The sequence below is a fragment of the Thermobia domestica genome, chromosome 7, assembly GCF_964235325.1.
Source record: "Thermobia domestica chromosome 7, izTheDome1.hap1.1, whole genome shotgun sequence".
NCBI classification, from domain to species: domain Eukaryota; kingdom Metazoa; phylum Arthropoda; class Insecta; order Zygentoma; family Lepismatidae; genus Thermobia; species Thermobia domestica.
Genome location: NC_137460.1, coordinates 81,131,488 through 81,149,661, shown reverse-complemented (window position 1 = coordinate 81,149,661; position 18,174 = coordinate 81,131,488). Strand labels below are relative to the sequence as shown.

The 18,174-nt window shown below is 37.8% G+C and overlaps 2 protein-coding genes across 3 annotated transcripts in view; one reads left to right on the top strand and one right to left on the bottom strand.

Moving 5' to 3' along the window:
- Positions 1–837: 837 nt before the first annotated feature.
- On the bottom strand, positions 838–5,592 carry LOC145689233 (uncharacterized). The gene is made up of 2 exons (XM_081763371.1): positions 1,896–5,592; positions 838–1,634 (listed from the first exon to the last, which is right to left on the bottom strand). Exons 1-2 carry the CDS (start codon positions 5,590–5,592, stop codon positions 838–840), a joined length of 4,494 nt encoding a protein of 1,497 aa, XP_081619497.1.
- An 8,958-nt stretch (positions 5,593–14,550) lies between these two features.
- The window catches only part of Samtor (S-adenosylmethionine sensor upstream of TORC1), a 56,016-nt gene continuing 52,392 nt past the window's right edge, over positions 14,551–18,174 (top strand). For both annotated transcript variants that reach the window (XM_081764915.1, XM_081764914.1), the window contains exon 1: positions 14,551–14,705. The gene's annotated coding sequence lies outside the window, so the exon portion shown is untranslated. The remainder of the gene's footprint in view (positions 14,706–18,174) is intronic.

The following is an 18,174-nucleotide window of genomic DNA, read 5'->3' as shown; positions in this document are numbered from 1 at the left end:
CGAATACACGAACAAATTGCACAAAACCAGGTCGTATTTCCCTAATCCCTAACTGAGTTTTAAAAGATCAAAAATCACTATTACAAACTGTCTATGCTTTGGCTTGAATGACGAGCAATATGGCGTCCTAATAAACAGAAATCCGGAATCAGATATTTTCCACTGGTTTTATAGTTCTTTCAACAAAAATATGGGTTTCCTGGCTCCTGATTGATCACACGACGTTTACGATGACATTTAGTCTAAATTTTACCTGTTTTCAGTCGAAATCCACGTATTTACCAGCCGATATAGCGTAGTTGATTTCCACGGCTGTGCTCGTAGAATCGTCCGTGTCGGGAATGAAAACATTGCGCCGAAAAAGCCAGAGGTAGGAGAATTCCACCAATCAGAACGAAAACTTTAGCCGCGGAAATTACAAAACAAATAGAAATTTGGCAAATCCAGATATAACCGGATCTGAAAGTGACTATTGACTAGTGAGAGGGGGTGAGGGAAAGATTAGGTACCTGACTAAATTCTACATTGGTCTGACATTAAGAAAATTTACATCCAATGACGGAACTATGTTTCGGTATGACGTCAGAATGGTAAACCTTGTAACTTTTCAACTTATATATCCGAAAATGGGATTTACACTTAATCAAAATATAAATAAAATATATTATTCAGTGGGAATATGGTTACTAATGAAACCTTTCGATTCATTATATTTAATTCGAAGTAAAGAGAGTAAATAAATTGTGTAACTAAACCGAAATTGAATAAACAAAAAAAAATTACTAGGTACAGGGTGCGTAAAAAAAAGTTGCCATTACTTTCAACTGTAATAGTACATTACAAGGCTTCTATTTGTGTTATGACTGTGTTGAGTTCTTCAAATGTCAAAATCGTGCAACCTACTATTCTTCTTAAATGAAACTTAAATGACTTCACGGCACTTTCCCAAATGCCTGCAAAATGACTTGCTCTGGGTGGAATGAAATGCCATGTAAATCCTTCTTGCACTGCAACATCTTGAATTGAGTTTTGAAATTGTTGTGAACTGAGTAGTTGTTGAAGCTCCTTAAGTTCTCGCTGAGCTCCAATGAAATTGGTTCCGTTGTCACTATAGATGTTCGAAAATTTGCCTCTTCTGGATACAAATCTTCGAAGAGCTGCTAAAAATGTTTGGCTACTCAAATCACTCACTAACTCCATATGAATCGCTTTGGTTGCTAAGCACACGAATATTGCAACATACACCTTTGTCACTTTACGAGATCTAGTTCCTTGCTTAATCATTAGGGGACCGGCGAAATCCACCCCTACGTGAATAAAAGCTCGAGCTGGCTGTACTCGTACTGATGGTAATTGACCCATGAGTTGTTCTGAGGCTGACGCTTTCAATTTAAAACAAACTAGACACTGATGAATGATAGATCGATTGACTTGTTTAGCTCGTGGGATCCAATATTTTTGCCTCAATGATGAAATCAATAACTGCGGTCCTGCATGTAACAATCTTCTATGTTCCGCTTCAATTATCAATTTGGTGAGATGCTCTTTAGGTGGTAAGATGATCTGATGTCGGCTATCATACGGTAAGTCGGAGTTTTTTAGCCGTCCTCCCACTCGTAGCAACTGTTCATTATCTATAAATGGATACAAAGATTTAAGTTCACTTTGGGATGAAACTTGTCCTGACGAAGCTAAGTCCTTGAATTCTTGCGAATAACTAACTTGTTGGATTAGCTTAATGCATTGTTGTAAAGTATCACTAATTTCAGAAGTGGAAATAGTTCCTACTTTCTTCTCGTTGTGATTTTTACAATTGTAAATAAAACGACGACACAAACAAATAACTCGCAATAGTTTCCACAATGATGAAAATTTCTCCAGAAAGCTTATGTCACCTTCATAACTAACTAAAGATATGCTCGTTACTTTCCTTTCTTCTGGAACATCTTCGTCTACCACTTCTGATTGTTCGGGCCATGCAGATGATTCAAGCCATGCGGGTCCATGCCACCAAATATCTGCTTCCTTCAACTGTTTCGGATCCATTCCCCGTGTAATAATGTCGGCTGGATTGTCCATTGACGACACATGATGCCACTGGTTGACTGATGTGATCTCCTGTATCTCTGCAACCCTGTTTGCCACGAACTCCTTCCATCTGGCAGCTGGAGATGATATCCATGCAAGCACTATTTTTGAATCGGTCCAGAAGTAAGTACCATTCACTGAAATGTTTAATATCGGAATTATTTTTCGATACAGCCTGCTCAAAAGTACTGCCGCACAAAGTTCAAGTCTTGGTAACGTTACCTTTTTAATAGGAGCTATTCTCGATTTAGAACCCAAAAGTTTAACAGTAGTTTTGCCTGAAATGTCCACAGTTTTAACATATATGCAACACCCGTACGCAAGTTGACTGCTGTCAGCAAATCCATGTATCTCGACATGAACATAATTCTTCAATACTACACATCTATCAATTTGTATTTCGTTAACACTTGGAAGATGATGACACATGTCTAACCATTGCTGGTAGAGCTCTGATGGTATTTGATCATCCCAATTGATCTTATGGATCCACATTTGTTGTAAGAAAATCTTGAACGGAGTAACTACAGGGCTTATAAGTCCTAAAGGATCAAATATTTTTGCTATGGTCGAAGTCACTTGACGTTTGGTTGGTATGTTGGTCGTGAGACATTCTCTAACTGACTTGTTGGTGATGAGAAGCTTATTTGATGCAGGATTCCACGATAAACCCAATGTTGAAACACCTGACTCGGACTCAAATTCAAACGGTAAGTGAATTTCCCTATGTTCTTCTGGCACTGCTTCCAACAATGCTGGCTCGTTCGAACACCATTTTCTTAAAATAAACCCACCGCTTTGCAATAATTGAATAAGTTCTTTCTGAAGCTTTAACGCCTGTTCAACATTATGGCATCCTGAGCTTACATCATCCATATAAAAATCACGTTCCAATACTGTTGCTGCTCGAGGATATTTACTTCTTTCTTCTTCCGCTAATTTTCGAAGACATGCCGTCGCCAAATATGGGGATGATGTTTCACCATATGTGACCCGCTGCAACTCATAAATCTTGACTGGTTCCACTGATGAATATCTCCACAGAATTCTTTGAAGTCCAATGTCATCTTCATGAACTTTAATCATTCGATACATTGACTGAATATCCGCCGTAAAAGCAATAGGAAAGGTTCGAAATCTCGTGACAATTGAATGTAAATCTTGCTGGATTGTTGGTCCTGTCATAAGTATGTCGTTTAATGAAACCCCCGTTGAAGTCTTTGCAGAAGCGTCGAAAACCACTCTTAGCTTTGTTGTGGTACTGGATGGTTTCAATACTGCATGATGTGGCAGATAACATTTCATACCATTATCTTCATGTTCTTCTTTCACTGGTTTCATATGATCTAATTCTTCATATTCCCTCATAAAGTTACAGTACTGTTCGTTAATTTCTGGACACTGCTGCAACCGTCTTTCTAGCTGGTAAAATCTACGAAGAGCTAAATTATATGATTCTCCTAATGGTTTATGGCTTGGCTTAATTGGCAGACGTACAACGAATCGACCACTGCTATCTCTGGTAGTGTTTTCCTCAAAGTGTCGTTCACATTGCCTTTCTTCTTGAGTCATGACTGTTGAATGTATAGTTTCGAGCTCCCAAAATGCCTGTAACTGTCTATCAAGGTTACTTTCTTGCACAAAAAATGACACTTGTGGTATACTAGAATCTCTTGTTGTAGGAACTTTACCCGCCAAAATGTACCCAAATTCAGTCTCTTGTACTACTGGATAATTCTCTGGTCTAGTCAGTTTATGTGATCGCAAAATGTCCAAAAACACTTCCGCGCCTAACAAAATGTCAATAGTATCTGGTTGGTGAAAGTTAGGATCTGCATACACTATGTCTGTCGGCAAGTTCCAATCAGCATGATCTATTGGCCTACTTGGAATGTTATCTGTTATTTTGAGTAAAACTAAACAGTTTACATCAATTGCAAATTCACGAATTCTTGATTCTATATGTACATCTACACAATGCTTTGTTTCACTAATCACACTATTAATACCTTGAATTGGAACTCGGTGTTTATTTTTAGGTAGACGCAACCTTTGAACTAAATCTTCAGTCACAAAATTACTTTGACTGGCAGAATCTAATAATACTCTACATGGATGTAATTTACCATTTGCATCTCGTACATTTACTATAGCAGTAGATAACATAACAGTAACATTTGGTTTTCCCTTGAAAATGCAATAAGAACCTTGTGTCATATTTTCCCTATTCGTATTAGAATGACTCGAAAAATTTCTTGATTGTGAATTAGCAACACTGGTTTTCTCATCTGATTTTGACATTACGTCATAATGCAGCAAGGTATTATGCTTTTTGGAACAGCGTTTACAGCCACCTGATCTGCACGTTTTTACTTTACATTCTTTTTTGAGACAGTTGAAACACAATAAATTATCTCGAACATAGTCTTGTCTTTCTTTTACTTCAGCGTTTAAAAATGCAGGACATTTAAACAACTGATGTATTAGGTTTTGTTTACAAAAGTTACAGAAAGACTGAGTTGTTGTCACGTATGATTTGGTTGTTTTTTCTTTTTGTTTCGGTTCAGCACTCTGTCTATTTTTATCGCCCCTTGACCTTGACACTACTTCCTGCGATGGTGTATTTTTTATAGTTTCAAATGCTTGACACCTACGTTCCAAGAAAGCAAAGAACTCTGATAAGGGAGGGAAAGAATGATCTGTGATTTGTAACTCCCACGCACGCCTAGTGTTACTGTCTAATTGAGAAACGAAATGTTGAACTAACAAAACCTCTTCTAATGGTGTCTGCAAATCTAAAGCTCGTAATGCATTCAAGTTACTAGTAGCTGTATTAATAAATTCTCTTAATTCTGATGTAGTTTCCTTTGTGATACATTTAATATGTAACAAATTACGGACATGAGTAGCTGCAATCAAACGCTTATTTTCATACCTGTCTTTCAATAATTGCCATGCAATTTTATAATTAGCTTCTGTAACTTGCAGATTCGCTATTAAATCATACGCCTCCCCCCTCAATGCACTCCTTAGGTAATGGAACTTTTGCAACACTGACACGTTATCGTTATTATGAATCATAACTTTAAAATTGTCTGAAAATGAAAGCCAATTTTCGTATCGTCCTTCAAATGATGGCAATTCAATACGAGGCAATTTTAATTGATCATTTGACACCTGATTCTCATTTTTCGAGGAATTGTTTGAATGAGATTCCTGGCTACGCTGAATAATAAAATCCTCTAGTTGCACTAATACATCATAGTAACTGGTTTCAAACTCCTCCCTATATGCATCGTCCTCTACTTGTTCGTAATTTATTTCTAACTGTGATTGTACTTCATCGAACTTTTTATATAACTCAATCATTGCAGTCTTACGTACTTTCACCTGACTAATTGTAGTTGTTGAATTAATATTACTTACGTAGTTTTGAATTCTTGTCAGTTGACTTTTGCACACACCACGTTGTTTCACTAACTTGCTTCTTTCTGAGTCCTCCATCTTGAAAAATATTGTAAGTCCACACTAACTAATAAACACAAGTCCACACTGATGAACGTGTTCTCATTTATGTCTATTCACATAAGTTCCAGAAGAATTAATAAACGTTACTGCACACATGAACAGAACTAAACAAAGAGCAATGTAACAATTGTTCACATACATTCACAGTTTGTATCAAACGCTCGTTCACTGTGATCCGGTCGGAGCTGACCAATGTTTTGTCTTTTGATGAATAAATGTTCACAAAACAGCTTAATTATGATAAATGAATAAATGTTTATTTGCACTAACTACACAACAACTGAAACACTTACAACTCACTGTTATATTGTATTTTTTACGAATTCCGGAGGACCGTCTTGTATGGATCTCTTGGTGCTCAACTTGCTGACACTCACACACACACAAACTGCTTTTAAAAACAAAAGAGAAACGTTATGCAAATATAATGACAATGATACAAACTCACAATAAAAGTCTCTACAAACGTTTTGCTAATTTTTGAACATTTCTGTGAATTCAACAATACAACAGCGGAAATACTAACTGGTTTTATTACTCCAACCATCGCTTCAACTAAGGGATAATTCCCAACGGTCAGTGAGCATCTAAATTTTCGTTCTTTTTCTGTTCTCTAGAGGAAAGAATGAGATTTTGCCAAGATGCTAAAGTCAAGATGCTAGATGCTAAATGGGAGTGAATTATGCTAGATCTAGCACCAAGATGCTAGATATGGCTTTACTGGCGGGCTTCGAGATCTACAGAAGTTTGTGCCAAAGCATGCAAAGAAACAATAGCACAATAGTTTCGATAACATCTGTGTGGTCCTTCGGTAGGCTACACATCCGATAAGAAGCTCAATCCTAAAAAGTTTGGACTCCACCCGTGGCCAAAAGAAAAGACTCGTAGCCGGCTTGTATAGATAATTGAATTCAAATGTTCAAGTATCCATTTACTGAATGCCCATATCGTGTATGCATGCATTATTTAATAAGTAAATAAATTACACACACAATTAATTATGTCAGTGATAAACGGTGTTTATTGAAAAAAAAAAAAACTCTCCAAACAATGAAGATTAATCTTAGACTGGAGAAATGGTCGTTTTCATTATCATTTTGGCCATGAAACCAACACCTGACAGATATACAACCCCTATATACAACTATGTGATATTGGAGTATATAACCTGTAGAGTATGATGCTTTACTTTTTCAAACATTTCAGTACTTCTAGTGAAATGAAATCTTTAGTTTTACGTCCCACGGTTATTCCGGTTAGGCTAAAGGAATGGTGATGATGAGAACTGAATGAAATGGTGGAATGAAGAAAGTGGGAGGAAACGGAAGAACCCCGAAAAACCCATGAGCACGGTGTTTGTCCACAACAAAGTCCACAGGCGCGATCTGGAATCGAACCAGGGAGCCCAAGCACCGGAGATGAACGCTCTACCACTGAGCCACCGCGCCCCCACAGTACTTCTAGTGTACCCCTAAAAATGTAATAAAGAACTAATGGCCATGTTTGTTTTAAATATGCAATTAGAACTGGACAATTTACACAAAATTTGGAATCGGCAAATGAAAGCGGCACGTTTCTAGTACTTGTGGGTTCGAGATCTCATTGTTGAAAGGATAGGAGAAAACATATAATGTTTTCTGTGAGGAGAAACATGTACGCGTAAATCTAGTATTTGAATATATAGATAATAATTGGGATAGTTTTATTTTCGAGTGGTATTTTTTAATATTCGCAATATTGAAATTTTTGAACTTACATTTTTCACGTGTTTGAAAAAAAAGATATATCATTACTAGTAAAATTAACCTAATACAAACATATTTGTTTTTTTTTTTCAATTTTTCCGGAAAATCGAAAAAACGTTTAAAAAAAACAGGTTCAAAATTTCCGGAAATTTGACAACACTAGTTCAGACACACTTGTACTTTGCCCAGCATTAAACTCTGATCTTAGTTCCGACGCAGTTCGTTGCCTGTTCTGTTTTACCAGTCTGCCCAGCCTACGACGTCCGACATCTGTAATGAGGTGGGAGCGCCTAACCCCTCGACATTTGGACGTCTTCTCCCCTTGTTGAAGACAATCACCACAGCACTCCTCGAACACCTGACAAGTCCTGCAGTTTCCGAAATTCTCGTGCCGATTGTTTCTGAGCGAGTACTTTCTTCAAAATAATATTAAAAATTGTAGAAAGATTTTCGAGACATTCGAGTCGAGCCGAGATTTTTACGAGCTGTCTCGAATCGACTCGAATATTCGAGTCGAGAAATACGTTTGTCTCGACTCGTCTCGAATTTTACAAATTGTGTCTCGACTCGTGCGCATCCCTACTTCACCATTTTTTTGAATGGACGAAAGAAGAACACATCAGCAGGTTGTATAAGGCCTGTACATTTCGGAGGAATCAGTTTTTGCAGAACTGAACACCGTCAGGGACTGTCATATTGTAAAGAGTGTCATCCTTGTTTGGAGTCCAGGAATCAACGAAAAACAAAACACGATCCTTGCCCTGAAGATCGGGCCACGAAACTTCTTCCAGGAAGATTTGCAAATCCCGTTTGGCCATATTCGCTGATCTGCTTGCATATGCTTTCACATTTGGGAATTCAGCGACCATGAGCGCTGGAAAGTTACCACTTGGTTCCGAAACAATAACATATATGTGTGGAAGCAATGTAGCGTCCATCCTAATCACCGGCATAATCATATAGGAATGCGTCGTTGCGGTAACTGAACCTACGGCACCAAAGATTGGGTTGCTTCCTTTAATGGCAAGGGTTCTGCCTGAATGCAACTCTTTAGCAAATCTCGACTGATCTGTATTAAGGACCTGCTCTGGAGTCAACTCGTGCTCTACAATGAAAGACTTGATCTCGTGAGCAAAGTCTGTGGCGGATGCTTGAACTGCAGCAGTATCAACGGCGACTCGTGTACTTACTTTATGTGTAATCTTGCGCGAAACAGTTTGTTTTTTCGTTTGAAGCGCGTGACCCATGATCTGGACGCTGTGAATGATAATGTGTTGTGTGGATCAATTTCTTTCTTAATATTCATGGCCCAGATACGTATTGTGCGGTCGTGAATAATTGCATTGCATTGTCTCATTGCGATGAAATGCTCGAGTACAGCATTATTTAAGCGTTTCTGTAAGGAGTGCCGACGTTTGCAAGGTGTTGTGAGTGTCTTTTCAAATTTTTGTAAGACGGTTTTATTTTTTATTTTCCGTTTTTGTGCCATAACGCTAGTGAATTTTAGACGCGGTGACATATCGATCGCTAACCCAGGAGGACACAGCTGGGGGAAGGGGGGGCTCCGGCCCTGTCGGCTGCTTGGTCCAGATCTTGTATGCATCGGCCAAGTAGTTGTCCGGGAATTTTGTGAACTGTTTCTTTGGTGGAGAAGGAGCATAAGATGACGACCCACTGCTTTAGAGGTTCTGGTTGCAACATTGTTTTTTCTGCTAACGCTGTATCATCACCGAAATCACTTTCAATGTCCTCAACATCTGTCCCATCTTCATCCATCACTAATGTATTAAACTCATCTACAACACTTTCTTCGTTCCACAACTGTGTTTTAATCTGCTCTGTAACGATAAGTTCCTGCCGCGTTGGTGTTTCTTGTGAAATGCCGAACACATCTGCTAACAACTTCACAACTACAGATTGTCGCATTTTACACACATATGACGCGCCTAGTAAATCGCACTCGTGCCTGCTGGATAATAAACAGAATTACTTCAATATATGACGACAACGTCTCACAATCTTTGTGTTCTACCTACGTTCAAATCACTCGCTTCTCCTATTCCAATAGCAGATCAATATTGATGTCGTGTGGTATTTTTCTAATACTGTATATCATTAACAAAACCACACGCAACAAGTGTACAAATCAGTTTCCAAAGTATCCCCGCACTGCCATTTCCTGACTGCCCTTTGTGGTGGCATACACAGAACATAATCTTCGCTCAACACTTGTACTTCTACAACAACAAGCACTAGTTGTGTCTCGCGCCTTTAAGTCCCACACTCTCTGCTCACTTCCTACAAATGCGCCCCCTATCTACGTAGTTGCCTGTGGCCCATAGCATGACAAATTACTTCGTACCTCTTTTATTTTGTAGTTCCACGCCATCTGATTTAGTCTTCTCTCATAAGATCACTGCTTGGACAATCTCGAAGGAAAACCATAAGTACACATGTGAAAAACATGTGCACATTGTATTTTATGAAAAAAAAAAAAAAAAACGTTCGGTTAGCTCTTATAGCGATTGCCATGGAAACAACAGAAACAAAAAATGTCCCCGTGTTTTGGAGGCGTCGATACACTTGTCTCCCACCAAGTTTGGTGACATATATCCTACCTACAGCGAGGCGGCGTTTGCGGTTTTTTGTCTACGAAATCAGCGAATACGCAATAAGCATCGTCAATTACCCGGGTCTTCTTCCAGTCTATTTATTTTTCTAGTCAAGGATACAATCAGGGGTTTATATCTTTAATTCCGAGGCCACATCGGCACTTTCGGTGAGCCCCGTGAGACTAGGACAGATGAGGCAAGCAGGTTTGGTCCGTGCTACCATATATTACCCGATATTCGCCTTGTGCAACGACGGCTTATAAGACACAATATGCAGGATGGCCGGCCGAAATTTTTTCTCTATTACTATCCACACTAGACCGATAGTGTCGAGGATGGATGAATGATTAAGCTCTTCGCTTTGTATTCAAGGGGTTCCGGGTTCGATTCTCGGTGAGGACACAAAAGGTTCGGATCCCTCGTTAAACTGTAGCTCCCGTCCTTTATACGTCATTATCATCCCATGGAAGGCAATAGCAAACCCCCATGGATTCATCCAGCCCAGGAACCTTCAGGTCAAAGCCTGCCTTCGGGCAGAACACCGATCATCATCATCATCATGGAACGATGCTCACAAACACTTTCGTTTATGTGCTATCATGTGTACCCCCTTCACTTTCATGTCTATATTTGTCCTCCCTCATGTACATTATTCACTCACGACTATCGTTAAACCTTTTTACGCACGGTACAGAGTCTTTTCAATTGTCTTTTGTGTTACTAATATTTTTCCTTGTGCATGAATTGCTATACTGTGCTATATCTTCCATATCAATGTTATGCAGCACTGCCAACACTGCGGTCCGGATGGCAACCCTGATTATAATCTTTCTTCGTCCTTGATGCTCTTGTTATGTTTAGTTTCTTTCTTTTGGTTGACTTTCTTTCCCTGTTTGCACGAAATTAACTTTTCCCGTCATTCCTGACTTTCTTCAATTTTGCCGACATTCAATGTTTCCTCCTTTCCTCGCTCCGCTCCCTATGGCCCTTACCACCTTAAATTTCTGTGTTCTCCATATCTTTTCATGCTCAGTCAGATGGCGTATGTCTGCATCTGATTTGCGCGACAACCATATGGTCCCTTACTTGTTAGTTCAAGCTTAGGATTTCACCCAATCTCGGTAAAAACCCTAACAGCACAAGATGTGCTAGGCATGTGGCATTTAGGTGTCCCAGCTACTTTTTAGGTACCCGACACTTGATATTCATGTGCTCAGTATGTACTTCAGCTACCTCCAGTTTTAGGTACTTGTTACACCTAATTGATATTTGCAACTATGCACCACAAATGTAGTATTTATATACCTGGCTCAGTTTCGCACTCTTAACAGTCATTTGTTTTATGTCGTCACTTCGGACATATATCTGTTATGTTCTAGGTACGTCCTTTAGGTACATACTGTTTCAGATACTCTTAACAGCACAAAATATGCTAGGCATGCTACATTTAGGTGTTCTAAATTCATCTCCCACATTTGATGCATTTGTTGCTTCTTTTTCTAAGTGATTGTGTACTAGACGCAACAAATGCAACAAATTTATTAAATGGAAACTGTTGTCGATAATTTGAAAGTGAATATGGAAGAACCATGAAATAAAGTAAGTAGACACGTGTCATTTTGTAATAACATTACATGGCGAGTAGATTTTATCTGATCCCAAACGGTTATCGTCGAATATACGCGGTTAAAGGAGCACTCAGATTAGCCAAATTCAGAAGACCTCAAAAATGTATCCCTCTACAAGTAACATTGCATCGCCTCTGTGGCCAAGTCGGTACACGAAACGGTTAGTAATTGAAACATTGGTGGTTCGCGCCCATCCTGAGGTACATGAATAAGGACACCATCCACAGTCTCTCGAATTCGAAATAGGACCTCTTGAAATTTGTTTTTTTTTCGCGAATTTGGACAGCCCTAGCTCTGAAACTATGTACTTCACGCCATAGGTCCATATGAACTTTTTCTCTTATTTTGATGTGAGAAATCACCTCTTAAAGTTTGTCGGTGTAGTTCATTAACACCCTGTATATTCTCAAGATAGAGAACGACACGAATAATTGATTTCGCCTTCGGTGCGAGCGGTGGGGTCACGTGATCGAAAAAATGTAACAGCTTTCTCAGGCCAGCCATCCTGAGTGAGGTTTTTCCTGGGTTTTCCTCACTCACACCAGGCAAATGATGGGATGGTACTTAACAAATAGTTCTAGCATGCCGCTTCCTTCCTTCCCCATTCTTTTCTTCCTTCCGTTTCCCCGGGTGATGTGTACGCCAAGAGACGTCATCCCTCAGACGTTACAGGCCATTGCTGCCGGTCGATCGAATGAATGATTTAGGAGTCCATAAAGGCCAAACAGACAGATAGATAAGGTCCCCCCCAAAAATTCCTGGCTACGCCACTGAGGAGAGATGCACTATGCCCTACCAGAAACCTTCGCGGGAGTGTACTGAACAACTTACTAAAGTTTCGTAGCGATCGGATAGTTATAAGTGAGGTTCCCCCCCAAAATAAATCCTGTCTACGTCACTGAGGATACATTTGATATGCCAAAAACCTTCTCGGGAGCGTACTCAACAACTTCCCAAAGTTTCATGGCGATCGGATGAATGGTTTAGAAGTCCATAAGGACACACACACACACACACACACACACACACAATCATTTATATATATATATATATATATATATATATATATATATATATATATATATATATATATATATATATATATATATAGCAGCGGCGGCTGGTACTATATGTTGCATGGTTGTGCAACCGCATATTTTTTAATACTAAAACTATTTTTAAGTATTAAAGTAGTGTATCAGTAAAAAAAAAATAAACCTCTGCTCTTGAGCGCAAAACAGTATTGATGCATTTCTGAAACAAGTCAATTAAAAAACGGAAAGAAAGAGAGAGATTTACATTTCCAGTGGCAGCGAACGTTGCCACTGGAAGCAGTAACATTGAGCATATGGCAGCGAGCTCCTATCTCTTAACATGGGGAAGTGGATTTATTCTTGCATCGCTCCTATCTTCCCGTATTGGTCTCATGTGGTTGCCTTTCTTCCGCAACTGGTCAGCTTCTGTAATAGTTACGAATTCCTCCGCTTAGCAGCGCTTGACTCAATTGATAGGGTGAGCGAGATACAGACGCTTGGAAGAAAGAAGTTATTCACAAAACATAAACTCGCAAAGAACAAATATAAGTCTGGTGGTAGCAGGGATGGATCCAGGCTGAAAGTTTGGGGGGCGGTCTTCGAAGTCAATAGATTTTATTTAACATTTATAATACAAAGGTGAACATTCTTGGGATATTTATTTTTTTTAAAAATCCTATTCTGGGGGGTCGATCGAGTCTCGAAGAAGAAAATGTCTTACTACTGGTCTAATTCCTAGCTCTGTGTCTTTCGTGCACATAATTCTGTGTTCGATTTCCGGCGGAGAGCATAAATTAATATCATATCATTCACTTCCAATACTCATCTGTCTTCTTTAGCCTAATTTGCTGGAATGTTAAACTACTTTTTTTTTTTTTTCATTTTCGAAGGAAAACATCTTAGATTTCATGCTCTTTTACAGACAAAAATACGTGGTTTCTGAAAATGGACTTTTTGTACCGTATATTTATACAAAGAAATGCTAACAAAATGCATATTGTCGGAGGAGAGAGGTGTTTCTGGACCCTAAAGAAAATAAAGCGGAAAATATTTGCGGTAGCGATGCTTTCTATTCAGAGAAACTTGGCGAGCAGCACTTCGGATTTCAATAAAGTCATAGAAAAATTTGAAGCCCAAAAGATGGAAGAAAGACCTTCCATTCTAAAATAATGCATAGTTTATATGATTAAATACTTTAACTGCGTACATGCAATTTTCTTGCTTTTTTTCTTCTTTTCGGATTAACGCCATCATTCATGGTTTACAGCACATACTATATATTCGATTTATCTCGTGTTCAATAACATGAGTGTAGAGGTTTGGTATATAAATAGCGTATAAACGTACATTGATAGTGGTTGAAAAAAAGGAAATAGCTTATATATTAAATCAATATTAGAGAAATAATTTAATTAATAACATACAAATAGAGCTTAAAAGACTTTCCTCTTCATATTTCCTGAATATTTTTTTGGATAAGACTCATGAATGCTGGGGGAGGGAAACACTTGCGCGTACCTACATACCTTTATATTGCAACATTGCAACCGGTGCTTGTACAGACTACGAGTCGCTACTGATATATAGACTGGCAGAAATGCCCGCCCTTCGTATATCTAGTTTAGAACTTCTCCCTTAAGACTTCGATTGTCCAATACGAGAGTAGATTCCACATCTAAACGAAACATTTCGTTAGAAACATTTCGATCAGAATCTCTCGGAAGAACATCTCGCTAAAAACCTCACAAAGGAAATCACAATCGAAATGTCTCGAGAGGTTTAAACAATCGAAATATTTCGATTGTAACATCTCACTAAGAACCTCTCATTAAGGAAATCACAATCGAAATGTCTCGAGAGGTTCAAACAATCGAAATGTTTCGATTGTAACATCTCGCAATCGCGCATTTCTACGTGAAAACAAATGAGAAATGAATTTCGATATTTTTTTATTCTGTGAGATATTTGTTTACAAAAGAAAATAGAAAATAATACCACCGAAAGAAGTATTTTAATGTTAATAGGAATTAAACATCATTAAAAGATACGCATGGAGCACAAACATTTTTGGTAATTTTAGATTTTAAGTAGCTTTCGAAACGAAATTATTCTTGTTTCAGACGTTTGATGCTAAAAGTATTTTTGCTGCTGAATACTTGTTTACTACACGTGAACAGAAAATGAGAATAATTCTAAATGTGCAGATTCAAAATTTGGGGACACTTTATAACATACTATTACATAACTGCTTGGTTGAATTTTTAAGTCTTATTTTCTTGTTGTATGCCAGATAAAGTGCTGGTTTACGTTGACACAGTATATTTTGGAAGATTCACAGTTAAAATTCAATACTTTGCATGAAAAGACATATTTATAAAGAACAAATTTCTGCAGGCAGTATAGTTAAATACAAAGTAATATGCCTGTGTTTTAGGTTTACAAGTGTAAAATCATTACATGTGCTTTACGATGGATAAGTGAGTGTATATGAAAGATTACTGTATTAGACACTTTCCACCGGCAGTGTGTTTCTGCACAGTATACAGAAGCTGTGTTTTATGTTTACAAGCAGACCGCTATTGATATGAAACCTTGACAAGTACTACTGGAACTCGTATCAGTGCCAAAAGCCATTTGTTTTCACTAACCTTGCTCAACGCGTATACGCCTACTACCTTCGGACACCCCCCCTCTCTAACGCTCGGGCCCCCAAGCTTCGTCCTCCTCTGGTTCGGTTAGATATTCGTGCTTTTTAGTGACTACCTAGCACAGTTTGGTTTGTTTTCTGTTCTGTGGATTTTATGCCATTCATCTGGACGCCGTATTTACACTCAAATCGCAAAAGAATTGTAATTTTTCAACAAATACTTCTGATGCCCCCCTTGAATTTTATCTGTGTCAAGAGAGACATTTTCATGTCGTCCAGCGCAAATCATTTAGAAGGAAATTAGTAAAAGAATTATAATTTTTCAACAATTATTTTGAGTGGTGTGCCGAAAGTAAACCTGCATGGCCCGATAGTGCATACAAATGTGTAAAGCCCTATCAACTGGTGTTCTGCACAAGTGATTACTTGGACGGACCTGCGTTAATGGTCACTAAATGTAACTTTGTATTTGTTCTGCTTCAGGGCAGAGCGAAGCTCATAAACCTCCGTGGGTACGCTTCCGTAGCAGGGTTGGCTGGTTTAAACCATGGTTTAAACCAGCTGGTTTTTTCAAAAAAACAAAGTGGTTTAAACCAAAAAACGAAAAATGTTCGTAAAAGTGTAAGTGTTTGTAAAATCTTGATGAACACACATTTGTGGGTTAGCACGTTTCACTCCCGTATATTATTCGTATTATATTCAGACCTAAATTCCTCATGCATTACTCAAAAAGATTATACTACAAAAGCAACTTTTTTTGCATAAGTTTATAAATGTTTGTTTTGTGATTTTTTGTAGTTGTTATTGTTATGTAATTGCAATCAAAGAAAAATTCTAAATATTGTTTCGTTTCAATGTTTACTATTGATAAAATACATCGAAATGCCGTACTTTGTGTGTGTGTGTGCGGTGGGGGGGGGGGGGGTCATACAGACCCCACGAGAGGCATTTAGTAAAATGAGAAGTATCTTTGGTATCTATTTATGTATAAATGAGTTCGAGCCAAAGTGGACTCAAATAATTCGTATCTTTATTCACTTTTCTTACTTATATGCAAATTAAGTCGTCGTATTTCTTTAATTTGGACCAATAAAAGTCGTTGTTAACTAACTTGAACTAAATTAGTTCTCCTGTACTCCGCAGTACTTTGAAATTGTCCATGTAATTCTGTATAATGGTTTCACTTGTGCAACTGTTTATCTTTTTGTCCTTCTGAAATGACTCTTGACAGTTATATTAAGAAGCATGTAAAGATCAGTACAACGTATTTTTATCAGGATTCCTTCGTGAGTGAGTCGGCAGACGTATCGCATTTGTGGCCAATTAGTCCTGGTTCCGAGTTCAAATGGAGGACAATTTCTCTCGGATGTAACTCGAGAAGCGGTTTTTATTCCGCTTTAAGCTTATGTGACCCCTTCCAGCATAACCCGGTTGTTGCATAATAACACTAAGGCCAAACAAACTTATTTCTGTCCATATATGATATGAATATATAGAGCAAAATATTTAAACCAAATAAACCTGGTTTAAACAAAAAAAAAAAAAAAAAAATGGTTTAAACCAAAAAAACCGTTTTTTTTTGTTTTTTTTAATAAAAACCATGGTTTTTGCCAACCCTGTTCCGTAGAAACCAGACGCATTAGCGACAGCGGATATGTGGCTTAACGAAGTGAACACACAGCGTACTTACGGCTGTTATTTAGTTTCTTCCCCCAAATCACTTGGTTGTAACTGGCTCACTTGGTAATGATTATGTTAGGTTAGTTTAGGTTTGATTCTCAGTAATCATTTGCAATGATAAGTAATAGTACGACTCCAGAGACATCGATATATTTGGTGATTTTCTAAATGCCATCTATACTAAATACCATCCATACTTTCAATGACATGGGTGCCGATAGAGCCAACATTTTCTATATGCTTTCTTCGCGAAGCTCGTTTGTACTTAGGACAGGGTACTTTTTAGTTACAACAAGAAATTTTAATAGATTATAAAGATATTTTTCTCTGATAATTATTAAGTATACATGTAGGCCTAGATTTATATTCGTTTAACGTACTAAATGTGTACTTCTACGCTTCTCTTACATGGGCACTGTCATGGAATATGCCGTGATATGACAAGATGAATTGATTTCGACAATCGCTCCTGCTCCCTTTTTTGGACTCCAACAGAAACAACGCAGATATCGAAGGATTCATATTCTTATCAGCTCTTTTGTCCTTATTTGTCGTTTTCCAACATTGCACTGTACTTTAACACGAATTATTTTAACTTAATGATGTAACTAACTTTATTATGCCTGTGTATTTATCTATGAGTTCCAATCTGTAACTTAGTTTCTACTCGGTTTTAAATTGAATACTATTGTAAATTGAATACTAATTTACATTATTAATTGACTATATCTTTATTCTACTGTAATGTATGAGGGTGCACATTTAAGCATAATGCATAATTAATTTCGAAGAACAGAATTATTCTTTCATAGTAAGGCTTTTATTGTTTCCACTGCAATTCCAGAACTACCACATTTCATTAAAACACTACGAACTCAAAAACTTAATAGTTATTCCATAAACTACTTTAATACATATCGTTACATGTTCATATAACAGTCCTTACTGTTATCATTCTAAAAATTGTCGAAATCCCGACTGATCTATCACTGTTTAAGGCATATATATAAACTTATCAAACACGTATTGTCCGCCTGCATTACACCTATCCCTAACATCCACCTCTCCCGGAAAAAAAAATATATAGTACCTTCTCTTCTATCATTTTTTAAAAATCTGATTTCTATGTTTACCAATGTTTTTTAGGTTCCCATAATGGTTTCTTAATTTTGTACTGTCTTTTCCTTGATAGCTGCAGTATTCCTTGACTAC

Coding starts and splice junctions, on each gene's coding strand:
- LOC145689233 (XM_081763371.1), bottom strand. CDS start 5,592: ATGGAGGACTCAGAAAGAAGCAAGTTAGTGAAACAACGTGGTGTGTGC. Junction 1,635..1,895: donor ATCTTTAGTTAGTTATGAAG/GTGACATAAGCT, acceptor ATCCATTTATAG/ATAATGAACAGTTGCTACGA.